The sequence below is a fragment of the Heliconius melpomene genome, chromosome 1 (genome assembly GCF_056956725.1).
Source record: "Heliconius melpomene rosina isolate 202511_hmr_F chromosome 1, ASM5695672v1, whole genome shotgun sequence".
In the NCBI taxonomy this organism is placed as follows: Eukaryota; Metazoa; Arthropoda; class Insecta; order Lepidoptera; family Nymphalidae; genus Heliconius; species Heliconius melpomene.
Window position 1 is genome coordinate 11,287,955 of NC_140389.1, and position 27,535 is coordinate 11,315,489.

At 30.4% G+C, this 27,535-nt stretch overlaps 8 protein-coding genes across 13 annotated transcripts; 4 read left to right on the plus strand and 4 right to left on the minus strand.

Moving 5' to 3' along the window:
* Nucleotides 1–1,462: 1,462 nt before the first annotated feature.
* Nucleotides 1,463–3,031, minus strand: Osi21 (Osiris 21). 2 transcript variants are annotated; one of them, XM_085185838.1, is made up of 4 exons: nucleotides 2,663–3,031; nucleotides 2,394–2,586; nucleotides 2,105–2,324; nucleotides 1,463–1,796 (listed from the first exon to the last, which is right to left on the minus strand). In XM_085185838.1, exons 1-4 carry the CDS (start codon nucleotides 2,930–2,932, stop codon nucleotides 1,703–1,705), a joined length of 777 nt encoding a protein of 258 aa, XP_085041964.1. In that variant the 5' UTR covers nucleotides 2,933–3,031; the 3' UTR covers nucleotides 1,463–1,702. The 2 variants fall into 2 exon arrangements, with proteins under 2 accessions (XP_085041964.1, XP_085041975.1); XM_085185849.1 differs by having other exon boundaries at nucleotides 1,463–1,810; nucleotides 2,663–3,030.
* A 106-nt stretch (nucleotides 3,032–3,137) lies between these two features.
* LOC146541403 (putative RNA methyltransferase CG11342) lies at nucleotides 3,138–6,011 on the plus strand. Of its 3 annotated transcripts, none has more exons than XM_085185816.1 (2): nucleotides 3,138–3,581; nucleotides 3,908–6,011. In XM_085185816.1, exon 2 carries the CDS (start codon nucleotides 4,934–4,936, stop codon nucleotides 5,741–5,743), a length of 810 nt encoding a protein of 269 aa, XP_085041942.1. In that variant the 5' UTR covers nucleotides 3,138–3,581; nucleotides 3,908–4,933; the 3' UTR covers nucleotides 5,744–6,011. The 3 variants fall into 3 exon arrangements, with proteins under 3 accessions (XP_085041942.1, XP_085041934.1, XP_085041950.1); XM_085185808.1 differs by having other exon boundaries at nucleotides 3,138–3,559; XM_085185824.1 differs by having other exon boundaries at nucleotides 3,138–3,390.
* On the minus strand, nucleotides 5,681–7,158 carry LOC146541404 (uncharacterized). The gene is made up of 4 exons (XM_085185864.1): nucleotides 6,948–7,158; nucleotides 6,751–6,842; nucleotides 6,275–6,353; nucleotides 5,681–5,900 (listed from the first exon to the last, which is right to left on the minus strand). Exons 1-4 carry the CDS (start codon nucleotides 6,966–6,968, stop codon nucleotides 5,793–5,795), a joined length of 300 nt encoding a protein of 99 aa, XP_085041990.1. The 5' UTR covers nucleotides 6,969–7,158; the 3' UTR covers nucleotides 5,681–5,792.
* A 254-nt stretch (nucleotides 7,159–7,412) lies between these two features.
* On the plus strand, nucleotides 7,413–10,210 carry Nufip (nuclear FMR1 interacting protein 1). Its single transcript, XM_085185174.1, has 4 exons — nucleotides 7,413–7,552; nucleotides 7,930–8,157; nucleotides 8,625–8,889; nucleotides 9,355–10,210. The coding sequence occupies exons 2-4, from the start codon at nucleotides 7,942–7,944 to the stop codon at nucleotides 10,101–10,103; spliced, it is 1,230 nt and encodes a 409-aa protein (XP_085041300.1). The 5' UTR covers nucleotides 7,413–7,552; nucleotides 7,930–7,941; the 3' UTR covers nucleotides 10,104–10,210.
* Nucleotides 10,211–10,725: 515 nt separating this feature from the next.
* On the minus strand, nucleotides 10,726–13,706 carry RpL3 (ribosomal protein L3). Its single transcript, XM_085185165.1, has 7 exons — nucleotides 13,570–13,706; nucleotides 13,107–13,299; nucleotides 12,839–13,007; nucleotides 12,293–12,615; nucleotides 11,665–11,844; nucleotides 11,066–11,244; nucleotides 10,726–10,957 (listed from the first exon to the last, which is right to left on the minus strand). Exons 1-7 carry the CDS (start codon nucleotides 13,570–13,572, stop codon nucleotides 10,766–10,768), a joined length of 1,239 nt encoding a protein of 412 aa, XP_085041291.1. The 5' UTR covers nucleotides 13,573–13,706; the 3' UTR covers nucleotides 10,726–10,765.
* A 1,796-nt stretch (nucleotides 13,707–15,502) lies between these two features.
* Nucleotides 15,503–16,297, plus strand: MED11 (mediator complex subunit 11). Its single transcript, XM_085185190.1, has 2 exons — nucleotides 15,503–15,743; nucleotides 15,819–16,297. The coding sequence occupies exons 1-2, from the start codon at nucleotides 15,668–15,670 to the stop codon at nucleotides 16,148–16,150; spliced, it is 408 nt and encodes a 135-aa protein (XP_085041316.1). The 5' UTR covers nucleotides 15,503–15,667; the 3' UTR covers nucleotides 16,151–16,297.
* Nucleotides 16,298–16,535: 238 nt separating this feature from the next.
* slmo (PRELI domain containing slowmo) lies at nucleotides 16,536–19,097 on the minus strand. Its single transcript, XM_085185187.1, has 4 exons — nucleotides 18,921–19,097; nucleotides 18,673–18,838; nucleotides 18,377–18,571; nucleotides 16,536–17,453 (listed from the first exon to the last, which is right to left on the minus strand). The coding sequence occupies exons 1-4, from the start codon at nucleotides 18,950–18,952 to the stop codon at nucleotides 17,160–17,162; spliced, it is 687 nt and encodes a 228-aa protein (XP_085041313.1). The 5' UTR covers nucleotides 18,953–19,097; the 3' UTR covers nucleotides 16,536–17,159.
* Nucleotides 19,098–19,721: 624 nt separating this feature from the next.
* mdy (diacylglycerol O-acyltransferase) lies at nucleotides 19,722–27,332 on the plus strand. 3 transcript variants are annotated; one of them, XM_085185177.1, is made up of 12 exons: nucleotides 19,722–19,900; nucleotides 20,021–20,158; nucleotides 20,297–20,425; nucleotides 21,071–21,168; nucleotides 21,569–21,621; nucleotides 21,704–21,812; nucleotides 22,158–22,307; nucleotides 23,364–23,390; nucleotides 23,950–24,088; nucleotides 24,478–24,643; nucleotides 25,185–25,457; nucleotides 26,024–27,332. In XM_085185177.1, exons 2-12 carry the CDS (start codon nucleotides 20,043–20,045, stop codon nucleotides 26,240–26,242), a joined length of 1,479 nt encoding a protein of 492 aa, XP_085041303.1. In that variant the 5' UTR covers nucleotides 19,722–19,900; nucleotides 20,021–20,042; the 3' UTR covers nucleotides 26,243–27,332. The 3 variants fall into 3 exon arrangements, with proteins under 3 accessions (XP_085041303.1, XP_085041305.1, XP_085041309.1); XM_085185179.1 differs by having other exon boundaries at nucleotides 19,722–19,847; XM_085185183.1 differs by lacking the exon at nucleotides 23,364–23,390 and having other exon boundaries at nucleotides 19,730–19,900.
* Nucleotides 27,333–27,535: the final 203 nt, after the last annotated feature.

The following is a 27,535-nucleotide window of genomic DNA, read 5'->3' on the forward strand; positions in this document are numbered from 1 at the left end:
GATAAGTAGATGATGTCGGCTAATGCACCAGTGGCTGACAGTTTCCTGTAACGTCCGTTGAGATTTCCCATCTGAAATTCTGTATATAGGATTATGTAATAAGACAGAAATAAACGCATGTATATCCTATATAAATTCAAAATATTATTTATTTAAATAGACTTTTACAAGCGCTTTTGAATCGTCGAATGAATATAATGTTAGCAACGCCGGTTCGGAAGGCAGTTCTGCTGAGAAGAGTCGGCAAGAAACTCGACCGTTGCTCTTTTGAAAACTGATATTACAATTTTATTGCTAAATAATATTTTACAAACTACATAAGCCTTTAAAAAAATTTGGTAGAGCTCCTTTTAAAATGTATAATTAAGTTGCAATACAATAACAAAATGAGACTTTTGTGTGACCAGTACCAAATTTAGTCTAAAACTGCGGAAAACTAATCAAGCGTAACGTTGCTTCTAAAACAGAAATGAAGCCAACATCACCGCCATGGCACCGCTTAATCAGAGCTGGACCGCCCGCCCTATATTTGCGTATGCAAAGAGATTCGAGCCGCATTAACTATGCCATATAGCCAACGTAGCGTGCAGCGATTGGGCAAACACATATCTGCATTATAAACACCGTTCGGGAGCACAAACGCGCAATGTGGTCGGCCTTTACCCGGGCCCGGCTAATCAACGAGCTGACCTTCCGCAGCCGAACAAACGCTATACCACACTGCCACGCTGCATTATCACTGCCCTCCTCAATGGAAATACCTAGTTATCTGTTAGTTTATGTGGACAGGGTAACAACTGAAGTAGATATTACGGGATTGCTTCACAAAGAGACTGCTTAACTAAAATTCTTTCTAATATCCAGGTGAAAAGGAATAGGAAACGCGTAGACACTGTAACTGTATCTATGCATGCATGTTCAGTGAATCGCTAAAAACTTTCTACTTTCCACATTTATAACCGCTGCAGTCACATAAGTGGAAAATCTGAACATATTTCTAGACTCTTCTGATCATTAGAGCGTGTAACGAAAGCGGATGTGCGTTATTAATTAAACCATGTTAGAATAAATTCTATATTATTGACATATATATTTATATGTGTGTATGTCTTTTTTTGTATCTATTTAGTTAACATTTCTTATATTTATAATTGAAATGAAATGTCATTTGTTTCATTCAAAGATATGATAACAAAATTTACTCTGCAATAAATAATCAGCTTCACGCTGTATCCCGCACACAGCAGGGTAGGCAGAGGGAACCTTTCGAAGCATTACGTGTTGAGTGGCAGAACTTAACACCGGGTTTTTGCCTTAGTCCCAATGCGAAGAAATGAAAATATTACTAAAGAGTTAATTATATTTATATGAAATCATTAATGTCATCTTTTGTTGACTAATGTAGCCTTAAAAAAACACATAGCCTTAAATTAATAAATAACTTTAGTGAAATAACAACGCATTATGTTTTATTGTTTTTATTTTTTCCTTAATAATATATTTTTAATAAATAAATATCTAAAACCGAGTAAATAAATTACAATAAATTATTAACTGACATAGATACGAGCGAAGGTGGACATTGGGTTTTTATGGTGTCCATCAGATGGACAGAACTTTGGTTTGAGGTCACTTTGTATGTCTACAGCGTAGGTCGTAGCGAGGTCGGCGGGCCGGAAGTCTTAGTGCAGGTCCCAGGCGGCTACGAGCGCTCGCTGGCTTGCATCTGCTCCGCGTAGAAGCGATAAGGGTCCACGCTGCCTGACCTCGCTGGCCTCACAACATATAGGTTTCGCCTTCGAATTAAAGACTAGAATTACAAAATATTGAATTAACGAAAGTTAAGGACATTTTCTTTTCGCTTTTACTGTTTATATAACATTTCACATTGCAGTGTAAATTCATGAGACCATAGTAAAATTAACAAATTGATTACAAATATTGTCGTTAATTATTAAGTATTTAGGTTTTTTTTAATCAAAATGATAGCGAATGTCTTTTAATAAGCAGAATATTTATACTTTTAAAAGTTATTCCATCTAAAGATAGCAAAAATATTTAAGAAAACATAAAAAAACAATTCAAAGCAAGTGTTTTCCTTTACCTATGGTGTCCATCTGCATGAACTTGGAAAGTAGTTTCACCGGTGGCGCCATCATGACTGAACAACTTCTTAAGGGCAATAATACCAGCAATTGTGAGTGCCACCTTGCTGGCGATTAGGGCTTTACCAGCAATAGCCGCTAACGTCTTTAAAGCTATACCTCCCACGATACTAACGGTTGTGAAAATTCCAAGTAGTAAATAAGGTAGAACTTTCTTTCCTAAAACCATAAATTACTTTAAACATGTAACAATAAAAGTATACTTACAGATTCACGTTATTTACTTACCTCTACCTCTGCCCTCTGAAGCTAAATCCATAGAAACAGTATGAGTGCTTAATAATTGCTCGAATCGAGTACGTAGCATCGTATCGAGCTTGTCCTCCATCGTCATTCCCGGGAGGAAGCGAGGCTCTGCTACAGAAGTTGGTGTGTCGGCTTGTTTAACCAATGTAAGCCCATCAGCGAGCTGTACACTTTCCTGTGTATGATAATAAAGAAATTTAATCACATCGAATTCACTTAACACAATAAAACCACCGTGAGCACTAAATCACCTGTTCCACTGCTCTCGTTAAAGCTACGAGAGCTTTGCCTTTAAGACACATTGTTAAATGTTTTTGCGCACTACAATCTTCATACAATTTTTGTAAAATAGCGAACTCCGCCGACGGCCACCAGGAGCTCTCGTCTGCTCTATTGCTTTCAACTTCATTCTCGGAATAGTCCTCTGTGTCCATGCGACGTAACCTTCTATGACCGTGAACATGTCCGCAGACAACAGCCGCACAGAGAAGTACAACAGCTATCCGAAATGAAGCGCACATATTTTCTATCAATTTAATTACACTCCACTTAAAAGGATAAAATTAACGCTTATGAGGGTGGCCTAGCGTCAACTGATGGTCGATGAAACCGATGCGAGCTTATAACGGCGAGTCGCTTCACCGACTTGCACCACCAAACATCCGCCATTCCGCACCAATTCTCCTGTACGCTGGCTTACGTAACTGAACTTGAAATGATGGAGAACAATTTTCCAAGCCAATTTCTCCAATAAAATGTATGAAAAAAGCGAGAACTACGTATGTTATTCATTTTATGTGTAGTTCAGATTTATGTGTGAGTAGAAAAATGTGTAATAGTAGTCGACTTTGCGTGCGTCATTAGACCGTTTTAGTCCCACATTTCACTCACGAACGAGCAGTTTCTGCTCGTTAGTGTATGCGACTTCGCATATTATTGTAGGATTTTTGTCTCTAATGACACCTATAGAGGGTGTAAGGTTACTTTGCACACGATTTATTTGCACGCACATTACTATATTATGTTATATATGAGGATACAATATAAGGAACTACGGATATTTACGATTAAAAGAAAGTAAGAGTTGCAGCGAACCGTGTCAAAATAATATTTTCTAAATGTTTGTTATAATAATCAGCTATAGCAAGGTAGGACAGAGGGAATCTAGTGGTGAGACACTCCATTCTCCACGTTCCGCCGAATTTTTCGGGGCATTTCCCTTGGCGCCAGTGCCATATCTTCATAATTAATATAGTTATAATAATGTATCAGAAGATTAATAATTATCTAAATTAATTTTTTTGATTATACCTACTCGATGGTGCCCAGTATAACCGGCGCGTAATTCAATTACACGCAAATAGTTTGTTAGCTTTAAAAATTCCAACGGGACATGGCACAGTAGGCCACATAGTATGCAGTCAGACAGAAAATCCCACAAAAGAATCTCACCACCACCCTATACAGTTTACTACCGTTAGCAAATCTTTTTTCAGAGAGCCCACCACCTCTGACACACCTAGGGGACGAGCTTCCACGAGTAAAGATGTGCCCTTAATCAAAATAAGCTGCAAGTTCCCCGCCAGCGTTGTCAGAAGACCAACACAAGCCACCCACAGCAGATAGACAGCAGACATTTCTACCATGTGTGAAGTGCGTTACAGACAGGATTTTCAGCATCTTAAGAAGCTTCCATTAAAACTATTTTCAAGCCTAACAATAAGAAAGCATAAACTTAACAATAAGAAAGAGAAAGTTATATTCCTTTGCACGCTGGTCTCTAGTCTACGCGGGTCTAATATACGCGGTTAATCTGGTTAAAGAATTTTATTTACAACTTATAGAAGTTACTTTCGGATTTTTTATTATATATTTTTTGTAATATAATTCTCATTTTGTGCTAAATTTCATAACTGTAGGTCCACGGCAAGCACGTTATATGTTTTAAATACGCTGCGAATTTCATAATAAATGCAGAAAATATATAATAATCGTCGTGTAATTAAAACCTATAGTGTGCTTCCCGTGGATCTACAATTATTGTTGTTGTTGTTCTTTAATTATGGCGATCCGAGCGTGCCAATCTACAATTATAAAATTTGGCAAGAAGTGACATAATATTTATTAATTTAAAAAGAAACAATCTTGCACTACCAGTTTATTAATTTAAACCTTAAATTATGTATAATTATATCGACCTAAAGCTTAAAGAAATACCTTTAAGATGTAAAGATAATACTTATATTATAAAATAAAATTTTCGAAAAAAAAATAAAAAAACTTTCCTATTTATCCGACAATATGTATTTTAATTGCTACCTCTGACAAAACTGTCAGTAATGTCAGTGTCAAATGTCAATTGCCAAATCATTAATGTCAAACGCCTAGGTCAATTTATTTAATATCGGATTTTGAAATCACGTAAGGAAGAACTACAAAATAATAAATGAAAAGTATATTATTTCATAACTACAATTAAAGTAAATTATTTAAACGAAAAAATTTTAAGTTTTCTATATTTTATGGTTTACGCCGCTAAAAATCTAAAGTCAATTGAATTCCAAAATTACTATTTAGAACTAGACTATTGGCAATTTAGTACAAAATACATAATCAATATGTCTGAATCTAAAGATTTATCTTTTGCTGGAAATGATCCAGGTGCAGCAAAATATGGTAATTTTATAAATTATTATTCATTCCATAGTCCTAATGAAAGAATTCATAACTTGGATGCCAGAATGTTTCAATCAATAGAAAATAAAGAATCCATAGTTTGTCTAGACATAGGTTGTAATACTGGAGATTTAACAAAAGAGCTTTATATTTACTTAAAAGCAATTTTTACAAAATCAAAAATAAAAATTTTAGCTATTGATATTGACTCAACTCTTATTGAACGAGCAAAAGAGCAAAATGATAACACTAATATTTCATTTCTTTCTTGTGATATCACTATAAATAAACAATATGACATTATTAAAAGGTTTCCTAATACTCACTGCCAACATAAATTTGATATAATTTTTTGTTTCTCTGTCACAATGTGGATACATATTAACAATGGTGATGAAGGCTTGTTAAACTTCCTAAAATTTATTAGAGAAAACACGAAAATAATTATAATAGAACCACAGCCTTGGAAATGTTACAAGAATGCCCAAAGAAGAATGAAAAGATCCGGAAAACAATTTGAAATGTACAATACATTAAATATGAGGGATAACATAGATAATGTTATTGAAGAATATATTAGTGAAACTCATATAAAAGTTTATGAATCACCAGCATCATCTTGGAACAGAAAGATTTTGAGTTTTTTATTGAAATAAATTTATACAATGTAATTTATAACTATCTATTAACACATCTGGTTTTGAATTATGTGGGTACTTCTTCTGTGCTTGATTCAAATTCCAGTTTCACATCACCACCAAGTCCATCCACATCCATCTCTGTTTCTTGTGAGTTGAGCATATTAAGTGTGAGCTGTGAAGAAATAAAAAAAATTAGTTATAAGTACCAATATTGTTACTTACTTGTACAATTATTTCATAAAAGTTGTTATTATAAATGAATTATTTTGTTTTTATAATCAGATATTTGGCTATTATTGATCTATCATATTATATTCAAAATTCAGTCCCACAGCACAGCAGAGCAAGCAGAGGGAACCTAGAGTACAAAACATCCATTCCCCACTTTCTGACAAATTTTCCTGATGTTACATATTGAACTTAACTTCATTCTTTGTCTTTGGAATGTTGATATGAAAATAATTTTAATATTTTTTTCCACAAAACCATATTGTGTTTACAGTCAAGGACATAAAAAAATATCATGTGTAATTTAAATTAACTTACTTGACCTGAACCAGTATTATTTAGAGATCCTAGCCTTTCTTCTTGAGTTTTCCTTTTAACAGGGGTTTTTGGTTGAGAACTGTAATATTTTAATTTAACTTAGTTATTTGCTTTAGCCCTTACCTTATATTTTACAGTAATCAGATTTCAGTTGAACTCTATTAAAAGGTCCATCAAAAACCATAATGTATTTTAGATTAAGTCCACTTATATGTATGTACAAGTAACAGCAAAGATTTATAATAAAGTCAAATTTAAAATCGTAATATAGACACAAACTATATAAAGACAAATTTATTTAAAGATTCTATTACAAAATTTAAATACAAGTTTTGCAAGCGATTTAAAAAACCCAAAGAAAACATTTGAATAAGGGGTTAGTGGCAAGTAAGGTGCAATGGGCCCAGCACCTGCATAGTGAATCCATTAAATGCTAAGGACTTCCATATCAACTTTTAATTAATTTATAATTTAACCTTGTTTGAGGTTCTGCCATTGGTTGTAACATCATAGTCATTTCTGCCAACTTATTAAATGCTGCACCAGCTTCTGTAAATATTTCCCCTACCTGAAATTAAGAAGGCTTTTTTATTTATAAAACTAGCAATGGATAATTTAAATAATTATTATACAGGCAAACATACATATGGTGGTGGTATATGAATTTGTTTACCTTTGCTGCAGAGTTATTCATATTTCCTATTATTGCCTTACAATATTTTTATTCAAATGTTTCTTAAATTAAAATGTTTTCATCGACGGTAAAAAGGTTATATCATAGTACATTTTTATTTCTAATTATTTAAATTATGTTTAAAGTTATAAAGACAATTCATTTAAGAAAAGTTTAGATAGAATATTCATAAATTTGACAAATGTCATTGACGACCTATGTTAAACTCAATTTGCAATGGCAATAAAGTTTTTTCTTTTTTAATAAAATTGATACCATATAATTCGATTAGCCAAATATTAACAACTATATGTAATGATATTAAAATACTATGTATTATTAATGTATTATTTTTTTTATTCGAAGTACTATGTATTACTAATGTATTATTTTTTGTTTGTCGAGCCTATCTGTAAATATTTGCTATATTTAACCTGTGTATCCTATTTTAATTGACGTTTGCTTTGGTATTATTAATTTGACAGGAGTTATAAAAAAATAAACGCACGTTGGTAAAATTCAAAACTATTTTAATTATTAATTTATTTACATTTTTGTACTTTTAAACCAATCTGTGGAAACTTTTTAAGAGGACCTTTTGTAAGGTGACTGCTGATTAATACTCATTTTTTATTTTATGTTTTTAACCATTGTTATTTTGAATAAAAATTAGAGAACATGGCAGAGTTATAACTATTAAAAAAATTAATTGTTAATATATTGATTGTCATTCAATTCCTTGAGTAATACAAAAAATTGAATTCAAATTCTTATTAATAATGCTCTGGTTACATAAAAAATATATTCTTATTTTGCAGAAATGATTTTGCACTTATCAATTAAATTAATATGTTTCAAAATATTGTAATCGTTTTTCTGTTAAGTTGACTTAAAAATTAAGAATGATTTTTTTACTTACAGGTAAAATTTATTAGCTTAAATTATTGAAGCAATGATATTTATTTCATTACACTTATTTCAGATTATACTAAACATGACTAAGTACGTGCAAAATAGATATAATCAAAAGCACAACCAAAACATGTGGAATCAAAATATATGGCCTCAGAGAAATTATTTACAAAACAGACACACTAGACCTGCATGGACATCTTCAATGTTTGATAACAGTCTCAATTACTGGTGTGAAACATGTGATAAAGGATTCAAAACACCAGATCATCTTGAATTCCATATCAAATTGCATCAGGTAATACTATTAAAACAATTACACCAGAAAAAAGAATAGATAGATTAAATATGATTCAAAAACTGTCAAGTTAATAGTATAAGTTTTTCTTCTAAATTATATATTTGTTTTTTTACATGATAACTTATTATTAAAAATTTATATGAACTATTTTAACTTTACTTATATTATTCATATCCAGGAATAAGATATTGCATTAGAGAATCGTACTTCAAGACACACCATTCTCTGCTTTTCTCCTGTTGTGTGGAACTTGATGCCACACTTTGTTTGCCAGAAAGAAAAAAATAAAATAAATTATTTCTCTATGTAGAAGTCAAACCATCACCACTATCATATTGATGCTGCACCAATATCATGTTGTGCTGTGACACTCTGTCTCACAGCACAACAGTAGTCTGGCTCAGGCCTTAATAATAATTTGTAAAATAACTGTTTGCATAATGTCATCATAAAACCATTTCCAGAAATGTAACATAGATGGATGTCAATTTGTAGCACACCCAAAAGTGATCACTAAACATATACAAATGCAACATGCAACTGGTTTATTTAAAAAAATAGGCAGACTTAACAACCCTGAAGAGATTCAAAAGTGGAGAGATGAAAGAAAAAAGAAATATCCCACTAAAGCTAATGTAGAGAAAAAACAAGCAGAAATTAAAGAAAAAGAAAAAAGGGGGGAAAGGATGGGCTTAACACAAAGGAAGAAAAATATTGTAAACAAAAAAGGTAGGCAAAGAGAATCTAGTAATAAGATATACCATTCTGTTTTTCCCATTTTGAGTAGTTTACCTACAACCATAACCGTTGCAGTCAAACTGCTGTCCCACTGCCCAAAAAAATCCATTATTGGAGACATTTATCTATGTAATAAAACCCAATACGTTGATTTTCATAACATTTGTCTCATTTTCTGTTTCCCTAAACGTTAGTGTTTGTCTTATTCAATTTGTAGTGTACTAACCTATTTTAGAAAATTAAGCTTCTTTAAAATATTAAATAATTAATAAATTCATACTTTGTACCTTTCACGGCAGAGTAAGCTGAGAGGACCAAGTGTTAACAATACATTCTATTTTTACTCTATTTTTTGGTGGGCCTTCATACTGCACCTGGCCTTGAAATTTATATTATGTAAGTAACTAGGATTTTTGAATTATTTTACATACTTATATAGAATGTTCTACTTAACAGGTTTATATAAGAAAGGCAAAAATCCTGCGTCTATTCTGAATAATAAAAGAACAGTAAATAATAGAAAAAGAACTATATCAGAACAGTCTAATAAGGAAAGGAAAGCAAAGAAAATATGTAACATAGTTCCTCCAGTGGAAGACACTAGACAACTTAAGCCATTTAAAGGTATACAAGACTTATTAAATGAAGACAAAGTTGAAGATGATGAACAAGATATCCAAAGTAATCTAATAGAAGATGAAGATTATAATTTCAATAACTGTAATCAAACAGACAACAATCCAAAACCAAATGTATGTGGTGCTCTAACATCTCTAATGGGTAACTATGGATCCTCTGACGAAGAAAATGCCAATGTACATAATGAAGTTAAAACAATTGAAAAAAATACTACTGCCATTTCTGGTTGCAAAATTTCTGTAAAATCTAATGAAACACTATTAGACACTGATAAATTATTACCAATACCAACACTTAGCCATGCTAAAAGTGAAGATGACAGTGGACCAGAGGAATCACAAATTGTCAAAGACCATTTGGAGCCAAATGCAAGTACACCACCACCCAATAAAAATAAGAAAAAAATGGTCCATCAGAAACATACCATAAGAAGATTGACTAAATTAAGAAAAAAATTGCCTTCTACACTCTTAGAAAAATTGTTGCATAGTGAAATACAACATGAAAGAAATGTTATTTTACAGTGTGTTAGATATATAGTAGAAAAGAAATTCTTTGAAGGATAAATTATGTTAAACCAAATACTGCATGACAAGTGTCCAATTTTAATTGACTTGATAATAAACTATAAAAAAAAAATAACAATATTTTATAAATATATTTAATAAATGTATATTTGTATAGTTTAAAGCAGGTGAAGCCGCCCATATCCACTAATTAAATATTAACACAAACATCCAACAATGCCCTTGTGTCAAATCCATACTAATATTTAATATTTTAACTTGAAAAACAAATTATTATTTAATAATCTAACATTTTTAGTGTAGTCAGGTAGTAAAGGGGCCCAATTGTGCACAGTACCAATAAAAAAATGTTTTATTAAACAAAAATACCAACTACATATAACTAAAAAGAAAATTAACAAGCCCAATAGTTTATAAGGATTAACAGTCGGGACCTTTAAGTAATTCTTATCTTTTAAATCTTTACCAGGAACCCCGCATAACTTAAAGAGGTAGGAATGTTTGTGTATTTATATGCACAAAATTGGATAGTAGTAGAATTTTTTAACATTTATATACACTATATTTATTATATACGGAAATGGTAGAAATCATGCCATTCCAATGATAGAAAACATGCCATTCAATTACAATTTAAGCTTCAAAAGTAATAAAATAAAAATTATGTATTTTTATATCAGTTTATTCAGGAAAGTTATAACTTATGACTGAGCAGCAGCTGGCGCGGCCGATGCGGCAGCCTCTTCCCGAATACGATCTTTCTTAAGGGTGCCCATGAAAGCAGCCTTATCAGCAGGTGTTTGGAAGCGACCATGTCCAAATTTGGATGATGTGTCAATGAACTTCAGATTGATCTTCTCAAGAGCTGCTCTCTTAGTGTGGACACGTAGGGACTGAAAAAGTTATTATTTAATAAATTAAAGTTATAATTTTAATAAATATTTTTTTTAAAAGGCTAATGCAAATATAACTTTTGCAATATTGTAAAAAAACTAAAATACCTTTCTCAATGTAATGACTCGTTTCTTAGGTCCCATACAACAACCCTTAATCATAACAAAGTCATTGTTTACTTCACCATAATGAGGGAAACCTCCCATGGGGGTGATGGACTTCTCAGACAAATCATATTCAGTGGAAGCATTGTTCTTGATAACTTTTCCATCCTTGGTATGAATTCCTAAAATAAAAATAATGACAATAAATTAAAGGCATCTTAAATATTTGACTAAAACTAAAAAATTCTAGAAATTATATTGCTTTGAAGACTACATTCATTTATCAAAGCAGAAATGCTTAACTGATTTACCTACAGTATTGTGATTATGAAAACACCACTCATGAATTAGCTAGCAAGCGAAATGTTACCAGACAACTGAATAAGAATGGCAAATTGAAATGCTAAGATGGCCATGTATCTGGGAACAACTTTGTGTGATGGGGGATCCCCAAGTACACAACCATGATTAAGGCCATCTACAATAAATATACTTAGTTTTATTTAGTATGCGACACACAAAACCCTCCAATAATGCTTCAAAAACAAACTTGATATCACACCATCATTACAGAAGTGAAGACAATACACAATATATTTTACCTTGACCAATCCTGTAAATCTTCTTGTTCATTTCAGTTCTGTGATGGTAGCCCTTTTGACCAGCACGGGCAACAGTAAATGAAACTCTTGAAGGATGCCATGCTCCAATACAAGCAACTTTACGCAGACCCTTGTGTGTCTTACGTGGGAGTTTCTTGGTGTGCCAACGTGAAGTAACACCTATAAAATTTTACAAAAAGTTGTTAATATTTATTAAAATCTTGTAATAGTATAAGTTTCACATTCTGTACTAAACATGATTTACAAGATAGATCAAATTAAAGGTTTTTTTAAATAGTCCAACATCAGAACAACAATAACAATGCTTGCATTCAATAAAAATTGACATTTCCTAAGAATTGTGAGCTGGCATATCAATAAAAAGAACCTTAATTTTTAAACCAGCTAACTCCATTATATATTGAACTGTAATTATTATATATGTAACTGTAAATTTAAGACAATCACATTTTGTTTAGTCTACAAATTGTTGTCTTGGTAATTTTACACAATTTATAAGTTAACTAGTTTGCAAATTAAAGTATCCACTATTGATATACAATATCTATAGATAGGGATTAAATAGTAAAAAACGAGTCACACTCATTTATGGCAGTTAAATAATTACCTTTGTATCCCTTTCCTTTAGTCACACCAATACAATCAATCATCTCATCTTGTGCAAAGACAGAATCAACAGGGATAGGTTTTTCTAGATGTTCCCTTGCCCATTTTACTTTATCTTCAATGTTTCCACCATTCACTTGAATCTCCATGATATGGGCCTTCTTTTGACGCTGCTTAAGCAGTTTCATTTGTGTGTGGGCAATAACCCTAACTACACTGCAGTAGCGAATCATCTTTTTGAAGTCCTTCTCAATGGACTTGCGACCAAGCTCATCCTGCCATTTCTTGCTTGATTTAGTAAAAGCCTTCTTCTTACACTTGTACCTATTCGAAGTAGAAGGTTAAGCAGCTGCAAGAAAAACCAAATGGCCTCATCGTTGAGCGGAGACCAAATGGTAACAATATGCAAATGCATATTTAGGTTTTGCTCTCATCTAAAGAGAGGAGAGATTCAGATATGATTAGACATTTAAAAACTGTTATCTTTCTACACATCAAATGGTCACTTACAACTTAAAAATGATACCCAAATTTAATTTCAACATACCAATTCTTGTAGAAGCGACGACGACAGTCCTCAGACATGTGCTCTGCCCAAACAGTAAGCAATGCACGAAGACCGTGGGGTGTCTCAATATAGCCGACAACACCGACACACACCATAGGAGGCGTTTCGATGACTGTAACAGCTTCCACGATCTCCTTCTTGTTGATTTCTATAAAATAAAAAAAAAATAAAGTATTATAAAATAATTAAAAAAATACAATATGGATATTATAACTTCATTACATGAACATTACCAAAATATACTTACTTGAACCAGGACGGTCAGGTTCACGAACCACGTGGGTCATACCAGCTTTATAACCAATGAAGGCAGTAAGATGCACCGGTTTGCTGGAATCATCTTTAGGGAAAGCCTTCACTTTACCACGATGACGGCGGGATCTCTTCTTGGGATAGAATCCCATAGATCCATGACGAGGCGCCGAAAATTTCCTGTGCGACTAAAACAACAAATTCCTTTAAATATCATTCGATATCACAACCACTTTTTTCATAGAATTGTGTAAACTCAGTCCGCCCTAGTATCTTCATTTCATTTCAGGTTCTAACCGTATGAAAAATGTGGTTTTTATCATCATTTAGATTTACAATATCAAAATTATGTAAAGTACAGATTTATTGAGTATTTTAAAAGTAATTTAAATAATCATTTAAAAAATAATGGTACAGATTTTTAAGATGTTTTGAGATTTAACAAGGATCACACGTACCATGTCTGCCGACTATCGCAACAAAAATGGCCGAGTCAAAAGAGACAGATTCATAACGTCAAAGTTACATTTACGTTAAAGGTCGAATGTGTTACCAGCGTAATAAATTAAAAGTTTGAAGCGCATTTATAGTGGCTTCTGGCATAGAAAAATTCCAGCTCCCAAGCTCTCTCATTTTCGCAACATTTTCAATACTACTCCCCTTATCCCCTATCATAGATCATAGCGTAATGTAATATAACCTATAGCTTTTCGCGATAGATGGCCTGTCCAACACAAAAATATTGTTTCAAATAAACCAACGCTTCTACTTTATTATTATAAAGTAGCACGATTTTCTATATTACATATAGTTTACGTGCATTTAAGTAACAACAATTGTATATATGCTATGATTAAGTAAATGACGAATATATCTGTGCAACAAACTCATCAAATGAAAAAAAGCCATCGAAATATAATATATATTTGGAAAATATGCGCTTGAAATTTATTTGAATTTGATAACATAAGCTTATGCCAACTCTAATCACAGCTTTTCATATACCCTCTTCTCGTTTCTACACATCCATACTACGTGTCAATTTACTCCTTTCACGTCTCTATGCACCTCAAATTAAAAAAATATTTTCATTAATATCCATAAATTTTAATATTTTTTTAAAGTTCTGTGAAGTGCATCACTTAGTAAATCTTAAATCATAATTGTAGTAACCGATGCACTAAACTTGTTTATGATTAATCACAATGTAATAAAATTAGTATTTCAACCAAAACGACAACTTTTCCGAAGCTCGAATTAATGCAGCTTTCGCAGCGTCGTACGTTAACGTAACATATTTTATTTTAATTTTCCCTAAATTGACGTCAATGTCAGTGTCTTCCAGTATATAATAATTTAGTTTTTTTTCGGATCGCCATAATTAAAGAACAACAACAACAACAACAACAATTTTGTTTTTTTAAATAAAATATCCATTTATGATGTTAAGGCCACAAAGGCTGGCCACACACACACATAATATTATTGTCAATACTATATTGATAATAATATTGTTCAATTCGTAAAAATATGGCCCCGCAAACGACACAATACTATTGACGATATTTTGTCGCAAAATGTGACGCAGTCGCTCAATAGCTTTATTTGTGTGCGTATGTATTAAATCTAAAATGGATAGCAAGCCAAAGCCATTGCTTTAGTTATGTGCATTTCGCCTACTTACAAAAAAGGCAATAATTTTTTTTATCAAAGACTGAATGAGGAAAAAAACTGAGCTTAATCATTTCAATATTATTAATGAACTATAACTAACAGAGGTTCGTGTCCCAGGGCACAAAGTGTGACTGTAAACGAGACAGGTGGTGGGTTAGTTCGAGGCAATAAAATATTTAATATTGTCATTTCCTCTCTCTGGTGTCGAGGCAAAACGCAGCATTGAGTTTCGCCACTCAACATGCAATGCCTCTAGAATTCAGTAGATAAGTGGGAATATGGCAAAGATATTGTTTTCAAAGAATCACTGCTTAATACTTTTATTATAGTTATTAATGAAATTATATGCTTAGGTTTTCTTTGTTATAACTCTGGATAAGTTTCCCATATCTATCTTGAATAAAAAACACAAGCGTCCACCTCCTTTACAGTATTTTTGCAACTAAAATATTGCTATTCGCCCGCACATGACAATAATATTGACAATAACCATGCCTCCACGATATTATCGTAGCAAAATAGAATTTCTAGCAATCTACAATAATATTAACAACCAGCCAAACACACAATATTATTGACAATACGTACTTTATTGACAATATTATTGTCTGTGTGAGGCCAGACTTAATATTAATAATCTACATTCTTGATTGATTCTACTTTCTAGTTTGAAGTTTCTATATCTTATATTCTAAAATCTAATCTATTATCTACACAGGTCACCAAAATGAGTAAATGTGTTCTGTGCACATACTTAATGGTATAATAGTTTAGTCTTCGTTTGTTTTTTAATTTAATGATTATATCCACAATTTCTGTTCATTATTTTTATTACTAACAAAGAATTTATAATTAACTACCGCGTTTGTGTGATACATTAAAATGGCTGGGCCTATTGAAAGGATTCAGGTATTGGATGATATTGAAAAAGATATCATAACATGCTTACAGTGTGCAGGTATATCTTTAAATTTGTTATATCTATAAAATTTTGTAAATCTCCTATAAACTAATCTGATGTGTTCATTTTTAGCTCAAGCTTTATTGGAATTGGGTAAAGAAAAATCAAGTCAGAAACAAGCAGAAAGTAACACTTCCCAATTCCTTAGAACGTTAAGTCAAGTAGAATCAAAATTGAGTGATCAAATAAATTACTTAACACAAGTTTCAACAGGCCAACCACATGAAGGGTCTGGATATGCATCACAAAAGGTTTTGCAAATGGCATGGCACAGACTTGAACATGTACGGTCATGGGTAAATGAATTAGAGAGGCATAAAGCATCACATTTGGCAGCTGTTAGCAGAACTCCAGTGAGTGTAACAAATGGTGGTATGACTTCCTCTGGGACTAGCACCCAATGATTTTGGGATGATTTTTTATTACTGTAAAATGTGTGTCCCACTATACTTAATAGTTTTGTATTAAATAATAGCAATAGTCTTTAGGTCCCAAGTTCATTATATTGTATTTGCCAAATTCATTATATTACATTTGCTTATAATGGTAAAGCCCTTCCTTCCATTCCATTTCCAGCCTTCTATTATTTCGAATGTTTTGATTGAAAGAGGAATATACTGGGGAAGAGGTTATACTATATTTATATTATTTAACTGAGTTGTAGAATATAGAAAATAAGATATTTAAGTTTTGATTATAGATAATCATTAGTGTATTATTTGTTCGAATATATTGAGTAATTCAAATGCTGTTCAAAATTATAAAGGAATTGGAAAAATAAAGAAGTTATCAGTAACAAAATTGTATTGTATTTAAAGAAAAGTTTACAATGAAATTGGTTTATTTAGTGAGAAATGACAAGAATCTCTTGGGAAATTAAAATTTGTTTTGGACTTTACAATATGTTTGTCATGTCAAGTAATTTAATAAATTTTAATTATAAATTACAAAATAAAATACTATGCGTGTTGCCTGGAGATGTGTTTATTTATAAAAGCAACACTTATCATCATGTGAAATTATTAAAAAACTGATTATATTAGTACATCAAACTTACTAAAATGCACATTTTAATTTTTATTATGTACATAAAATGCATAATTTTTAAACCATTATATATAAATGCTTTATCAGCAACACTATACACCAATAAAACATTTTCTACTCATTATTCACATACAATAAATAAATTAAACACATTCCTCACTATAAATAGTTTGTCCATTGCTAAAACAATATAAATGTTCATGGATGAGGTTTGCAAAAGTTTTGCTATATGTTTTCTTATATGTTTTACATGAAAAATAAGTAAAGCTCAAAATAATGAAATATTTCTAAATAAGCTTCACATGAATGAATTATCTCTATCCTTTAGTCCTTCCATGATCATATATGGAGAAATCACTCCTCTTTTCAGCTTCGTTGATTAGCATTTGCCTTCCTGAATTTTTCTATATCATCCAAAGATCGCTTTGCTTTAGATGATATATCATCCATTGATCTTCTAGCTGTTGTTGTGATATCATCTAAAGACTTTTTTGTTTGTGATAGAAGCTCATCTGTACTTTTACAAGCAGTATTAGCTAATTCTTTTATTTCAGAGTCTATCTTCCCTATTACCCATTCAATTGCTTGGCGTCCTTTGCCAGCATTTAATGAAATTTTGTTGGTCAGTAAATCTTCCATATAGCTGCTTAGTGGTACTCCCTGAAATAATTTTAAGTCATTTTATATTGCTTTTAATTCACAGTATCAAAAGTGGCATATACAGTATTAAACCAATTAATCAGATTTATTATTTGAGAAATATTAAAACACACACATTTGAATCTTATATTGCACTTTGCTGTTCAGAGTGTTTTCTATGCAATATTTGTGCCAACAGCTGTACTTTGGAAAAACCATCTCTGTTTGCATTAATTATTAAAGTAATTTAAAACTATTCTTAGTTATTGTATTTTAAAAGTCAATAAAATTTAAAATATAAACTATGTGGGTTCAACCAACATTAATATATGCATTAATATATACAACTTAATTTAAAATTAATGAATTACAACCAAATATTTTAAAAACTATACCTCAATGCATATTCTTTTTTGTTTTGAAAGTGGTACTTTCTTACAATTAAAAATATAATTATTAATTTCTCTTGTGGCTATATAAAATCATAAATTATACCTCAGAATAAAGCAACAACATTTATTGTTTATCAATGTTATCATTAAATGTAAGGCATAAAGTCACTCATACATTTTTTTTGGGTATGCAGAGGTTACCTAGTACTAAATTGTCTTATTTTCAAAACATACTGTGTTTTGAGCAGCAGAAGTCATACTTTGTCTTGTAACCAGAGTCAGGAAATAAAAATAAATCATTTGTGAGGAATGGAGTGTTTCAACACTGTTCAAAAGTGTAACTTTGATGTAAGCACACGCAAAACACCATGAACTGAACAAAACTTTCATGTGTAAAAGCATGAATTTCATGTTTAAAAATGCAAATTGGATGTTTAAAAAGGTTAAATGTGTTAAACTTCAAATGAAAGGTCAAATACAACTAAACAAGTATGAATTTGAAGTTCATAACCTGTTTATTAAATATTTTTTTGTATTTGAATTGTTACTTACTTGTACAGTAACCACAGCTTCTTGCTTTAGAAGTGTTTTTGTAGGGTCAGATGGGTGAGGGATGTACTTAACAGTTTCATCTACAGCAATATAGTGACAAAATGTCAAGTTACTCGTCTTCAGTGTCATTTGACGTTCATTGGGGTTCACTTCAGACTTTTCGCTAGCATAGCAAATCTTAGCTGTGCCAATAAGCTGAAATAAGGTAACAACATACCATTATTATTGTATTGTATATTCCAAATAAAAAATATTAAAAATTGTACTTTAAGTTATAAATTAATGAAAATACTTACTGCTTGTGCCCATCTTGGAAAGAACCATTTAGAGCTGACTAGTCTGTGGGTATGCAAAACTCCATTTACAACTTTTCTGTCAACTACATCAATTCCTATAACTGCTGGATTCATAGGATTAGGATATTTCCTCCATGCTGCTTGAGCCACAGTTTCCCAAGGATGGCTGCAAGATTATCACAATTAGATGGATTTTAATTCAACATTAGTGAATGAAGAATTGTTAATATTGCGTCACAACAACGTACTTAAAAGTATGTTCTGATGTCCAAATTTTCATAGTTAATGATGTATTTTTATCGGGAGTTTATTTCTAATATAATAATGGTTTTCCCACTAATTTTATAAAATTTTAATTTCGGTTTACATTACGTTACAGCAAGCATATCTACACTCCCACATATCCGACCCGTGAAAGGAAAAGTGACCTTTGAAACGGTTGACAAGTTGATTAGGAAGATAACATATTGATAATTGCATATTTTAAAAATTTGTCTATGAATGTTAAATAAATTTGCTTACGTAGCATAAAAAAATCTGAAGAATCTAAAATAATGTATATATACATAAGAATTATAAATAAAAAAAACCTACATATTCTTTACTCGAAGAGACTATTCTAAGCATTTATTAAACCGCGGTTTAATATAATTTTTTCAAATATTTCAGTCTATAGTTTCCAGGGTCTTTTTAATGAAGCGGCACCATTTTGCCACATTTCATTAAATTAGGAAAAAGTATCGGATTCTACACACACACTATTTAAGAATTAAACCTAGATAAGGAGCAGTATTAGGTACAATAGTATTAAATATTTTTACAAATCAAACCAGTTTTCTTCAAATTGAGACTTTTGAACGTTTTGAAAATTAGAATTAAATTATTATTAAATTTGAAATCTGCTTATACTAGTACACTACATAACACACTCTTACTACTACACTACTACTACATAACTCAAATTTTGAGTCTCAAATCTCAAAGTCATTATTCAATATTCATCATGTATGAGTAAATGTGTTCTGTCTGTGGTATTCATATTTTGATAATTTTGTCATTTGTGTCATCGGCAGAACAGCGGTTCAATAGTAACAAACTTCAAGCATGTTCTTCAATATTGTTTTTCTATAAATAACTACAAACTTTAATTTGTTTATATTTGAAACGTATCTTAAATAAGTTTTGTTGCTTTACATAATTATTATAAATTTTTAACCACCTTAAATAGGTAAGAAAATATACTATAAACATGGTGTAACTTATCCTTTGATAAGATTAACGATTTATTAACGATTAAGATAAATAGTTTTTAATTATAAACATTAACAAACCGTTCACTTATTTTCAGATTTTATTATAAAAAAACTAAAATGCCTTCGAAAATTGAGGAAAGTTCTTTGAGATATAGGAGAGCTCAGAGTGTAACAAAAGCAGAAGAAATAACAGAAAAAGAGAAAAAGGCAAGAAATTCTCAACTGGATAAACCGTAAGCAAATTGAACCAAATTAATTATAATACCATTAATTTATCATTTTATTATGTTACTGCAAGAAGTTAAATAAAATTTTTAGATCTTAATTTTTTAAATTTTATCTGTTTTTATTATAATATACATACATTTTAGATGTCACAAACCCAGAGATTCTTTATTTTCATGGAGTTCAGAGTTCACTAATTTTACTGGACTTGTTAATTGGGGGTTTTTGATGTTAACTATTGGAGGACTTCGCCTGTGTCTTGAAAACTTTTTAAAGTAAGTTGCTAAACACAATTACTTGTGATAATCAAATATATTTGTACAGGTAAGTAATTGCTGATAAAAATACTACTTAATTAGACACAATAATCAGGATGCTCTTTTAAACATATTGAAATGATGTATAGGAACTTAAAATGTGTTTAATATGTTAATTATAAAAAAGGTTTAGTAAGTAACTACATATATATAAATTACATTATATCATATTCTCTTTTTACTTAAAGTAGCTGCTGCTGATAATTACTCAAAATCTAAAACAGTCAGAATTGTGAGTCAATTGCTTTCTTACCTTTTACTTCAATTCTTTGCCTTCATCATTATGTAGAGTCAAATTTACCATATTGGTATACACATTTTCTATGAGATCTTTTATTGATTGTAGTATACATATTAGTTTTATTAGTTGTATTATTTTAATTAGATGTAATATACCTTTGATAACTTCTATTGATTAAATTTTAAATGGTGCCATATTATTATTTATAGAAGAATATCCAGAAAACACTTTCCATTGTCTTTAATAATAGGTGAAGTCTTAAATTGCAGGAACAGAGATAATTAAGCAACTTATATTGTAATTGTTAATACATATTAGTTTTTAGGTTATGGTTTAATTACAAAGTTTTTTATTTATTATAGATATGGTATAAGAGTGAATCCATTTGAATGGATTATTGTTCTCACTGGCTACAATGAAGGCTACAGTCATCAGTATCCCTCAGTTATTTTATTAATTTGTAAGTTATCTTATTTTTAATTGTATAGTAAATCACATTTCACAAAATTGATGAATTGAAATTTCTGTGCCATGGTCTCAAACCAAACCCGGCTATAGCAAGTCTTTTTGCCAATAACTATAAAATATATTTCATGTCATCATAGATTAACAGAAGTTGCACATTATAAATTAAAATTATACAATATTAATTTTGTATATTGGCTAAATATCAAACTTTTTAATTCCTTATTTTAACATTAATATGGTAACAAAGTCAATATATTTCCTGTATATCTGAAATGAAAACATACTTATTTATTGTACTAATAAAGCAATATGCCTACTTATTTTCCTTAATTGGATTATAAATAATGTTGCGGTTATTACACTGATTTCAAGAGAATTCTTATCTTTTTCAGTTAGCGTGGTACCAGCAGTTGTGAGTTTATTGATTGAAAAAGCAATAGCAGTTGTAAGTTAAATAACATATTCCTTTAGAATATTTATCGATCTATAGATCTCTATACAAAGGTTACTATTTGAATTTTTTACAGGAGATATTATCACAGAAAATTGGAGTAACTCTGCAAATAATTAACTTACTTTCTGAGATCACTTTACCTGTTGTTGTATTGTACTTCAAGGGAGATGAATTTAGTTTTGGTATGTATAAAGATATTAGGTACTTAAATATAAAATATAAATATCCCCGTAACCGTCAAAATCACAAGAGGTCGGCGGTAACAGGAGGCGTGGCGTAGCGCCATAACTGCCTATATCTGTGTGAACGCTATGGTTGTGGGTTCGATTCCCACACGAGAATTTTAACTTATTTCTTCAAACTGGTAATTTTTGGTAATTTTATTTCTTCAAACTGGTAACAAAACTATAACCACTCAACAATTAATGTTTCGAAAATTAAACAGATAGTGAGAAAACACCGCGGGATAAATAACATTAAAAAAAATGAATAACAAACAATTTACAATTATGTACTCTGTGTTTCAGTGGGATCTTCAACAGTTTGTATGATTTATTTGGTGCTATTTCTAAAACTTTGGAGCTACTGTCAAACTAACCACTGGTGTAGGCGTGTGATGAGGAGCAAACAATACAAGAACTCATTGCGTCGTCAAAGTCTGTCTGCCCCGAATTGGAGTGAGTGTTTTATTTAGATTTTATATTTTTTATGGACATTATCATGCGATCAATCATGCGACTCTAGATAGATGTGTCGAGAGTACAGTATGGCCATGAGATAGATGGGTTCGCAGATTTGGCTTGAAGGTTTTCTTACTCTTGATTATGCTTTCAGAAAGCCTAACTAACGTCAGGGCGGCCACGACTCGTCGATCTTACTGTAGTTATGGCTTTTATGGAACCCATTCCCGATAACAAAAGTTTTCTTTATGCAGTGACAGTCTCAATAGTGTGACATTGAGTTGGCCGTTTTACTCTTCTTAATAGTTTATTTGTACTAAGTTTCTCCTAAATATAAATAAAAGTTTCATAAAGCTTAGATGTTATAAATAAACGATTAAAAACAATAATATAAAGAGGAGGTAATAAATATTTAACAATGCAAAGTAAGAGATCATTGTGACGGAGCGGCGCAGTGTCTGACTGTAAGTGGTGGTGGTGGTAGAATTTCCTTGGTCTAGTAACAACACTTCCTCCACCTTCCGCCATTTAGCATGCATAATAATCTTAAAACTAGATTCTCTCCTACCCTGCTGTGAGCGAGATACAAATTTATATTAATTAATTTTAACTTCTTACAAAATCTTGAACAATTTACATATCTTTTCATAGGGTCAGGTTTTCTATGAATATAATAATTATGTTATACTGATATACTCATATCAGATAACACTTTACTTAGCACTAATGATAATCACTTTGGTTTTGACGTAATGATATTGATAATAATTTTGTCAGCTATGTTACACAATAATTACAAGTGTAAAGTACAAAGGATATATTACAATACAATAAAATAGATGATGGTGATGTAATTCTATTTATTCAAAATGGTAACACTAAAATTGTAGTTGGATAATATGGGCACTGTAAATGCGACGGTTATGGGTTCGATCCCAAATGCCCGAGAGTCTCTAAGAGTTCTAATAGCAATATTTAATCATATTATTATTTTAAATTATAGTATTTAAGTAATTTGGTTAATAAATAATAACAGGCACATTATATTTGCAGATGAACTAGTAAATGCGGAACAAGATCGTGAGTTACATATAGTATATCGCACTTAACGTTATTTGCACGTAGTTTGTGTGTAATTAATATTTTATTATTAAATTTATTTATTTATTTATGGATATTAGATTTTTTTAAAGCTTGTTTGTGGCTTAAATAATTTACTAGTGCTGTGATTTTTAGATTGTGTATAACATTATAATTTTATGTTGTTGTTTTTGTATATGAAATTTATTTTGGTTTTATATTTTTGGCTTCAAAGTCGCTGTTAAAGCTCCTTAGTGTATCAAATGAAATGCACTTGCTATAATTATTTTTTATTTTATTTATTACGTTGTATATTGTCGATACGCACGTATTAATGTATTTATATTATAAATATTAATATTTTTTTTTAATCTGAAGTTATAAAGGTGGTAGTACAGTGATAAAAAAATGTTCTTTCTTTTTTTATATAATGCAAAGTATATAAGCAAGCCATTTTTATCTTTGTAAATATATAATTGATTATTTCGGGTGATATCGAATGCTTCTTTTTCAACATTTCTTATAAACTTACAAAAAACCTTGGTGTGTTTGTCTCCAGAATCCCACGAAGATGAGAAAAATGACGTGGCCTCATCTTTTTTAGTCAAATATCCAGATAATTTAAACCTTAAAGATCTATTTTACTTTTTACTGGCACCAACCCTTTGTTACGAATTGAATTTCCCACGCACTACCCGGTAAGGATCCCATGTATGCACCTTTTTATATACATATAATATATTTGTTTTTTTACAGGCATTTTGTTAAAGATAATGACGATTTTTTTGCTTGTTTGCATGATAATTTCAATGGAAGTTGAATTGTATATAATGTGTATGTATATTTCACATGGCTCATATAAAAATAACTAATTTATTATAGTACTTTAAAATTTAAAATTGTAGTCTCCTTATAATTATATGTATTTGAAATTGTGCCACATATTGGCGATATTAAATGTATCAGTTTTAGTTACTCTACTCTGATTAAAAATGGAGTCTCATTGGCAATATGCAATGTCTGAAATTAACTCGATATAGGGAAAATATGTAATTAATGTACTAGTAATAATTGATTATCGTTTTAGAATTAGAAAACGATTCCTAATAAAAAGGATAGTGGAAGTAGTATTTGGAATGAACTTGGTGTTGTCATTGTTCCAACAATGGATGATACCCTCTGTGAGGAACTCTGTCGATCCGTTTTCACAGATGGACATCGTGAAGATGACTGAACGACTGTTGAAACTCGCTGTAAGTACTTTTTATGGCAGTATTATGTTAATTTTTCGTGTTCTGTTCGATAAAAATTTATATAGAGGCCATTGTAAGTCTGTAAGAAATTTTGTTCAATGATGACAATTGTTAAATTGTTTGTTTCTTTGTTTTTCTATTTGATTGGAGTGAAATATTGTTTAGACCATCTTACATTGTTTTGTTTTTGTATTTACCGCTTCTGATTTCTAACACTATTGTATATTTTCCAATACGTGATATTGTAAGAGAAACTCAAATAAACGATTTTTGTATGAATTACATAAACATTTTTAAAGAAATAACATTGATGTACAATAATGGATTATATGGTATTAACTAGTAAAAAATAATTTGCTTAAAATTTTTCGTCTATTTGTCAATTATAAAACTCATTAGTTACTTTAAATTATTGGAAAATTTGATTAAATAAAATTTCCTAAAAAAAATTAAATATGTACAATATATTATTAAAAAAAAACCTTATGTTAAACATTTTTGAGATTTAACAAAATAAATCGACTGTTTCTATGTATTCCAGGTCCCTAACCATTTAATTTGGCTGTGCTTTTTCTACCTGAGTTTCCATTCGTTTCTTAACTTAATGGGCGAGTTATTGCACTTTGCTGATCGTAAGTTCTACGGTGATTGGTGGAATGCTAATAATATAGCCGTGTTTTGGAGCACTTGGAACCTGCCGGTCCACGTGTGGGCGGTGCGCCATGTTTACATACCCATTACTGAGATGGGATACACCAAGGCCTCCGCTAGTATAGTTGTTTTCTTCATATCGGCGTTTTTCCACGAGTATTTGGTACGTTTACCTTTTTTTAAATTTATTATAAGTATATGGTGAGGTAAGCAGAGGGAACCTAGTGTTAAGACTAAGAGCTGTGCTGAGCATTTTATGTGCTTTACTGCTTTACTTTTGACTATAAGTATAGTGATTTAGATTGAATAGAATAACATGATGTAATATTACAGCCGTCATTGATAAATGGACTGTCCAAAACAAAAAGAAAATCTTTAATACATACAACAAACTTTTGAGGTTTACAAATTTAGAATAGATTTTTTTGTTACCGGTGCTTGTACATTGTAAATGTAAAACAATTAATCTAAATTAAAAATATTTTTTTAATGGCCTCCATAGTAATTAATAAAATAATTTATATTGATAACGTAATGTAGAGTTATTAATGTTATTATTTAACTGATTGATAATTGATTGATTAAACGATTATAACTTACATTATACTTACCAGGCCGAGAAAATGAAATTAGTTAATTCTCCCAGTAGGAATCGAATCCATGAATGTCGCAAATATAGTCAAATGCTTGCTTTCTTATATAATTTAATAACTAATTAATAACTTTCAGGTAAGTGTCCCACTTCAAATGTTCCGTGTCTGGGCGTTCTTAGGCATGATGGCTCAACCACCGTTATCAGTTTTATCACGCACTGCTCAACTGAGGCTCGGGGCTAGATGGGGGAACATACTAGTGTGGTCCTCTCTGATACTGGGGCAGCCATTGGCCATCATGATGTATTATCACGATTATGCACTGGCTCATTTTACACCGGTGCCTGCTGTTTGATATAAATATATTATGGAAAAGAAACAGTTATATATTTAGGAAAAATATTTTTTATTGAATTTATAATATTATGCAATTTATCATAAATTCATTTATATTATTAAAGAGGAAGGAATGATAATGTAATTTTTAATTATGCATATTATGTTTATTGTTGTTGATATAATACAGATATTTAATCAATACAAAGAAATTTTTATGCGTTTTCAGTTAAATAAATTCATATTTTTTCAGGAAATGTGCATTTTGTGTAACAACTAAATTGCATTTATAATAACATTGCAGTGTTTTTGTATAGTATTTGTAATATTTTCAAATGTATAATATCTGAAATGTTTATGAAATCAATAATATATTTTATTTCCAAAGAGATTTCATGACATTCTAAGTACAAATATTCAATGTATTTTTTATGATAATATTTTTTTATTATTAAGTTGTATGTACAAAATTACTATGTCTTGGCTATAATTGTTAATGTAAAGACTGAGGAGAAGTGTTTTTTATTCAAATTTGAAACATTTATATATTTTTACACTATTAGAATGTAAGACATTTTATATTATAAAATAGATATAAGTTAAAGATGAAAATTACAAATATTTCTTACTTAGTGTCATAAATATTTCTAAAACAACAAATTGTAACACTTTACAAACAAAGTGTTTTGATATAAAAATGAAAAATTATGCAAGTATAATTTATTTTAGAGGTTCTTTGGATAAACTTGAAATTTATTTTAAAATAAAATTTATAATTTAACAATTTTTTATGCTTATTATTATGCTTGTTGATTTTTATTATTATTACTATATTATAGATTATTAAGTTTTGGCAAATTAATAACTTACAATATAATAGAAGTGCCTTGTAGTGATAAAAACTAATATGGGTATTAGAATTTAAGATTTATATCTACACATACTTTTATACAACAGCATGCTGCTAACAAGCTATTTTTTATAATGAATTTATAAAATGTGATATCTTGAGCAATACTTTTTTATTTGAAATAATTTGATTTTATATATTTTTATAAATGTTTTCATAATAATATATTTTTATATGAATAAATTAATGTTTGCTATAATTTTGTTATTTTATTAATTATCATAATTTAGTTACAACATTTTCATATTTCTATATCCATATAATTCCTTCAATAAGATTAAATACATAAGATGTATTGTGCATTGACTGTAGATTATAATTGCCATCTGCTCATGTCATTTGAGTAACAGTCACAGCCGTTATCCTGGCACATTCTGTGTTATCTTAGAAATACCTTACCTT